The 6234-nt window shown below is 60.3% G+C and overlaps 1 protein-coding gene across 1 annotated transcript; it reads left to right on the top strand.

Moving 5' to 3' along the window:
* Nucleotides 1-5264: 5264 nt before the first annotated feature.
* Nucleotides 5265-5831, top strand: LOC120640351. Its single transcript, XM_039916187.1, has 2 exons — nt 5265-5465; nt 5577-5831. Exons 1-2 carry the CDS (start codon nt 5265-5267, stop codon nt 5829-5831), a joined length of 456 nt encoding a protein of 151 aa, XP_039772121.1.
* The last annotated feature ends 403 nt before the right edge of the window (nt 5832-6234 follow it).

Consider the following 6234-nt stretch of genomic DNA (forward strand, 5'->3'; position numbering starts at 1 on the left):
CTCGGGAGAGGTACGAACCCGCGGGTGGGGCCACCATCGTGATGTGTTCCTACGCAACTTGATTGCGTTGGTGTGCTCTTGGAGAGAGTGGGCATCCCGGACCCCTGAGGCCGGTATGCTTGTTGCCTGGTTTAGGTACTAGAGTGCTCTCCACAGGGCGACGAAGGTGTAGGCTTAGGGTACGGAACCAAGCTAAGCGACTACACGGACTTCGGATCGCTCAGGGGGTAGTACTACTTCCCGGACCCGGCTTTTGTCGACCGTGGCGAGCGGTCTCCGCCGGAGCGGGCCACCGGAGTGGACTTGGAGCGACCGGGGCGAGCGGTCTCCGCCGGAGCGGGCCACCGGAGTGGACTTGGAGCGACCGGGGCGAGCGGTCTCCGCCGGAGCGGGCCACCGGAGTGGACTTGGAGCGACCGTGGCGAGCGGTCTCCGCCGGAGCGGGCCACCGGAGTGGACTTGGAGCGACCGTGGCGAGCGGTCTCCGCCGGAGCGGGCCACCGGAGTGGACTTGGAGCGACCGTGGCGAGCGGTCTCCGCCGGAGCGGGCCACCGGAGTGGACTTGGAGCGACCGGGGCGAGCGGTCTCCGCCGGAGCGGGCCACCGGAGTGGACTTGGAGCGACCGTGGCGAGCGGTCTCCGCCGGAGCGGGCCACCGGAGTGGACTTGGAGCGACCGGGGCGAGCGGTCTCCGCCGGAGCGGGCCACCGGAGTGGACTTGGAGCGACCGTGGCGAGCGGTCTCCGCCGGAGCGGGCCACCGGAGTGGACTTGGAGCGACCGGGGCGAGCGGTCTCCGCCGGAGCGGGCCACCGGAGTGGACTTGGAGCGACCGGGGCGAGCGGTCTCCGCCGGAGCGGGCCACCGGAGTGGACTTGGAGCGACCGTGGCGAGCGGTCTCCGCCGGAGCGGGCCACCGGAGTGGACTTGGAGCGACCGTTGCTGACAATCCGATGAAGCATGTTACCGGACCTCATAGTAAGGTGCAAAGAAACCAAGCCTTATACTAGAAGAGAGCCCGGGACCTCTAAAGTCAGCAGTCCTGGATACTAGAGTACTTGTAACAGGGTAGTGAAGTACGTAAACTTAGGGTACATTACCAGGCTAAGCCACGCGGAGCTTCTCTACCCCAGGATACAAATACCACTTCTCCAGAGCAGGTCCCTAGGGGTCCGGACTGCCTTCCAGCTAGAAGGGGTGTCTTCACCTGACCACAAGCCAGCAACTCAACTTGGATTGTTAGCAACAAAGGTAAAGACTCTGTTTGGGAGGAAGAAATGGTCAGCCGAAAAACCAGCCCTCCAGAATGAATGAATGTAACCGGGGTGGAGCCTAGATAAGGTCAAGAAAGAAAATCTCCTTTATCATTGTGGTTATCACGGTATACATCAGAGGTCGGGATTACGAGGTCGGACCTCCACCGCTCCGGACCGCTTTTGCCTGTTTGTGTGATAGGGCCAGAGGCCGGGTTTACAAGGTCGGACCTTGACCGCTCTGGACACACACATAGACACCACGCTATTACAAAGGGGAAATTCTCTCATTCCTTTCTTAGGAGTAACCTACGGCTGCATGCTATACAGCGTGTTCTTCGGAGGTGAAGGCGCCTTGGATGTGCCTGAACCGCATCATCCAGGATCACCTCGGGAGCTCGGGGGGCCCCTCCTTGCCTAAGAGCTGTCACATGCTTACATGGCATGAGACAAATTCTTTGGCCTTGAATGGAAAAGGCCCCCTCCCCCTGCCGTCGCCGTTGCCGATGGAAACCAGAACCCTTGCGCAGCAGATGGACCGGTGCGACGCATGGAGAAGTGCGGTCGTTCGCCGGCTTGTCCTTGGTGCTAGCGCCAAGGGCCCCCGCGCGAGGTGGCGGGGTCCTGCCTGCAGCAACACCGAGCAACGCTGAGGTGGATCTCCGGTGCTGCGGCGGCAGGAGGTCTCGGTCAACTTCCTCCGGGATGGCTGTCGGCTCTAGGCTCCAAGTTGAGAGAAAGCCTTGAGCCGACGTCATGCCATCGCAGAGGGGGCGTGGCCGTTGCTTGAGAGAAAACCTTGAGTCGACGTAGGAGCGGCGGCGCGCAGCGGCGCCTCCGCTGTACGCTGCTACGCCGGCTCTGAGGTGTCGCGGTGGCGACACACAGCAGACGCCGCTGCCGTGCGCCGCCGCACCGAGGTCGTCGGAGCGCCGGTGCCATAGCATGCAGAGTGAGTGTGCTTTCCTTCATCTTCAAGTTTGTCGTTGCAGAGGGAGAACGCAGCCCAGAGGCCTGAAGATCCAGCCAACGCCTGTCTATCCCACGGACGGCGCCAAAATGTCGTGGGGTTTCTAGGGGTACCCACAGCCGGGTGGCGGAGCGCACCCGCCTATTCCCCGTGAGGGAGTACTCGGGAAGTACTAGGCGATGGGGCTGAATCTATGCTGAGACAAGGACTCAAGAACACACGATTTAGAGTGGTTCGGGCCGCCGGAGCGTAATACCCTACGTCCACTGGGAGATGTATTGTTCTTGGTGGTGTGTATGAACCTATCCTCTGCTGGTCTTGGCACTTACCCAGCCTGAGGTTTTCTAACGGCGCTCTCCCCTTTTATAGATCAAGGGGGGGCGGATACATAGAACGTTGATGCCCCGACAGGTGGGCCCAACGTGACTGTGGCTACAGTGGTAGCGAATCTTTCCTTCGATATGCGTACTGCTGCTCTTCTGACACAGGGGGCCTTCTCTTGTCCCGTCAGCGAGGCGCCCGTTGGAGTAGCGTAGCTTGCGGCGTGGCCTGCTGAGGCTATTATGTAGCGTCATAATGGGTGAAGCCGAGCCGTCGTATCCGACTGTTACGGCAGACTGGCAGACGCGGCATGGGCGGCGCCATCGGCTCCACTGCCTTGGTAATACGCGATCAATAGTGCCCCCTGGTCAGTCAAACGCCTCGGCTTCCACTATATCAAAGTGGACGTCCACCTACTGCAATGAATGCGAAGGTAGGTGGACCTCAATATGAGACCAAGGGCCTCATACACGTGTCGGCCCCGGACCACCCTGAGGCGGGGCGTCCAAACTTTCCCTTTGAGAGGGGTCCGGTTGCTATCCAGGACCCTATGAGGGGTCCGGGACCCCGCGGGGGTCTGGATTCCTTGGGAGGTCCGGAGCCCCGGCTGCTTGCGCTTGAGCGCCTGTTTTTCCTGGGACACGTGGCGTTCCCAGACCTTCCCCGGCCGTGGAACAGGTTCGGACCTTTGTCGGGAGGACAGGACCTCGGACTGCAGGGGTCCGGCTGTTTGGTTGTAGTCAAGGATGACTACTAAGGCTCTTGCCTAGTCACAGCAAGAGGGGGTACCCCAGTCCTGGGGTACCGACAGGAGTGCTTCGTCGCTGTGATAGGAGAGCCCGGCGACGACAACGACGTCGCGGCTGACGCAACCCACACCGCGATGGCCGCAGTGGGTCCAGCTGCAGCGTCTGGGCCATCCACCCCGGCAAATGTGGCGGAGCAGCAGGCATAGCTGGCGCAACTCCGAGAGCTTGAAACCAAGCTCGACGAGGAGCGTCGGCAAACGCAGAAGCTGCGCCACGCGCTAGAGCAAGGACGCACCGGCCACGGAATGGGAGCTCGGGAGTCGAGACGTGTTGCCCGGGAACGGATCCTGGCGGAAGGCCGCGAAGGAAGCCCCCTGACGTTACCCAGAGCCAGCCAGAAGATCACTACGGCGGCACTTCTAATCCATGTGATGCCCGAGCCGTCTACACCCGAGGGCCGCAACCTGCGCAAAGAGGCGCAAGTACTCCTTGAGGAAGCTGCAGTACAGCAGGCCGAGAGTTCCGCATCTCGACTGCGCTCAGTGGCCTCGGCAAGAGCTGATGAGGCAACGCAGCAGGACAATGAAGCCTCGGTGCATACTCCGCCGGCGAATAGGGTGAAAGCACCCTCGGTACACGATCGTGTCAAGCCGACTCCAGTGAAGGACCGACTTCGGGACACGCACGGCAACGCCCATGATGGCGACGCCCGCAACGTCCTGAACCAAAAAAAGGAGGCCGGTGCCGCTCACAGCTACCACCCTCGATGTGGTGGACGCTATGATCGCAAGGAGGATAGAAGCCCATCACCGGAGCCTCCGGGCACCCGTGTGTTCAGCCGGGAAATCCGCGCCGCTCCTTCCCCCCATGCTTTCGGCAACCCACCACACTGACCAAGTACTCGGGGGAGACGGATCCTGGGCTCTGGCTCAACGACTACCACCTGGCGTGCCAGCTGGGTGGCGCGACTGACCACGCGGTCATCATGCGGAACCTTCCTTTGCACCTCGCAGACTCTGCCCGAACATGGCTCGAGCATCTTCCGGCCAACCAGATCCACGACTAGTCCAACCTGGTCAAGACTTTCGTGGGAAACTTCCAAGGCACATACATGCACCCTGGGAACTCCTGAGATCTTCGAGGGTGTCTTCAGCAACCTGACGAGCCCCTGTAGGACTACATCCGGCGTTTCTCCAAGCAGTGCACTGAGCTCCCCAGCGTCAAGGACTCCGAAGTCATTAGTGCCTTTCATCTGGACACCACGTGCAGGGATCTCGTGCGCGAGCTAGGGCGGAATCCTCCCTCCAGCGCAAACGAGCTGTTCGACATAGCGACCAACTTCGCCTCTGGCGAAGAGGTAGTTGGCGAAAGGGGCAAACGCAAGGTGGAAGCGCCCGCGGAGGGCATCAAATCCAAGGAAACCCCGAAGAAGCCCAAGCGGGGCAAGAAAAGTAAGAAGAAGGGCCCGCCTAACCTGCACGGTCAGGGGCAAGAGGAGGACTGTGACGAGGCTCTCATTGTCACACCCGACGGCAAAGGTCCTCGAGGCCCCCCTCGAGGCGGCGGCCTGTTCGACGATATGCTCAAGAAGTCGTGCCCTTATCACAAGGGAAGGGTCAATCACACCCTCGAAGAGTGTGACATGATCTGCAAGTACTTCAACCATCTCGGCCGCAGGGATGAGGCCAAGAAGGAAAAGGATGAGGACGACAAGGGTGGCAACGGCTACCCCTCGGTGGAGAACGTGTTCTTTATCTTCGCGGGCCTACGGCGAATATGATTGCTCAGCAGCACAAGCGGGAGCGCCGAGAAGTCTCCTCCGTCACCAAGACTACGCCATCCTACCTCGACTGGTCAGAGGACACCATCTCCTTCAGCCGCGATGACCACCCCGACTACATCCCGAATTCGTATCTATACCCACTCGTTGTCGACCCCATCATTGGCAACACCCGATTCTCTAAGGTGCTCATGGACGGGGGCAGCAGCCTCAACATCCTATATGCCCACACCCTCGAGCTCATGGGGATCGTTCTGGACAAGCTGCATCCCAGTGTGTGGCCGTTTCATGGCGTCATGCCGGGAAAGCGAGTTCAACCACTCGGGCAGATCGACTTGCCCGTCTGCTTCGGCACGCCTTCAAATTCCTGTAAGGAAGTACTCACCTTCGAGGTGGTTGGGTTCCGTGGGGCGTACCACACCATACTGGGATGACCATGCTATGCCAAGTTCATGGCAGTCCCCAACTACACCTACCTCAAGATGAAGATGCCGGGTCCGAAGGGTGTCATCACCGTCGGCCCGTCGTTCGATCAGGCCTACGAATGCGACGTCGAGTGCGTCGAGCACGCCGAAGCTCAGGTGGACGACGAGGCCCTCGCGGCCACCCTCGACAAGATGGCAAGCGAGGCTTTGGACTCCACGTGCCGGCACGCAGGCAGCTTCGAGCCAGCTAAGGGTATCAAGAAGGTGCCCCTCGACCCATGCCATCCCGACGGCAAGGCGTTGAGGGTCAGCGATACCCTCGACAGCAAATAGGATGTGGTGCTTGTCGAATTTCTCCGCGCCAACGCCGACATCTTCGCGTGGAGCCCCTCGGACATGCCGGGCATACCGAGGGAGGTCGCCGAGCACTACCTTGACATCCGACCCAACTCCAAGCCGGTGAAGCAGCGATTGCGACGCTTTGATGAGCTCAAGCGCCGGGCGATCGGCGAGGAGCTGCAAAAACTTCTGGCGGCCGGATTCATCAAGGAGGTATTTCATCCCCAGTGGCAAGCTAATCCTGTATTAGTTAAGAAAAAGAACAGAAGCTGGAGGATGTGTGTAGATTATACTGCTTTGAATAAAGCATGTCCGAAGGTTCCCTTTCCTTTGCCACATATTGATCAAATCGTTGATTCAACTGCGGGATGTGAACTTTTGTTCTTCCTTGATGCTT

This window comes from Panicum virgatum, chromosome 7K (assembly GCF_016808335.1).
Source record: "Panicum virgatum strain AP13 chromosome 7K, P.virgatum_v5, whole genome shotgun sequence".
NCBI classification, from domain to species: Eukaryota; Viridiplantae; Streptophyta; class Magnoliopsida; order Poales; family Poaceae; genus Panicum; species Panicum virgatum.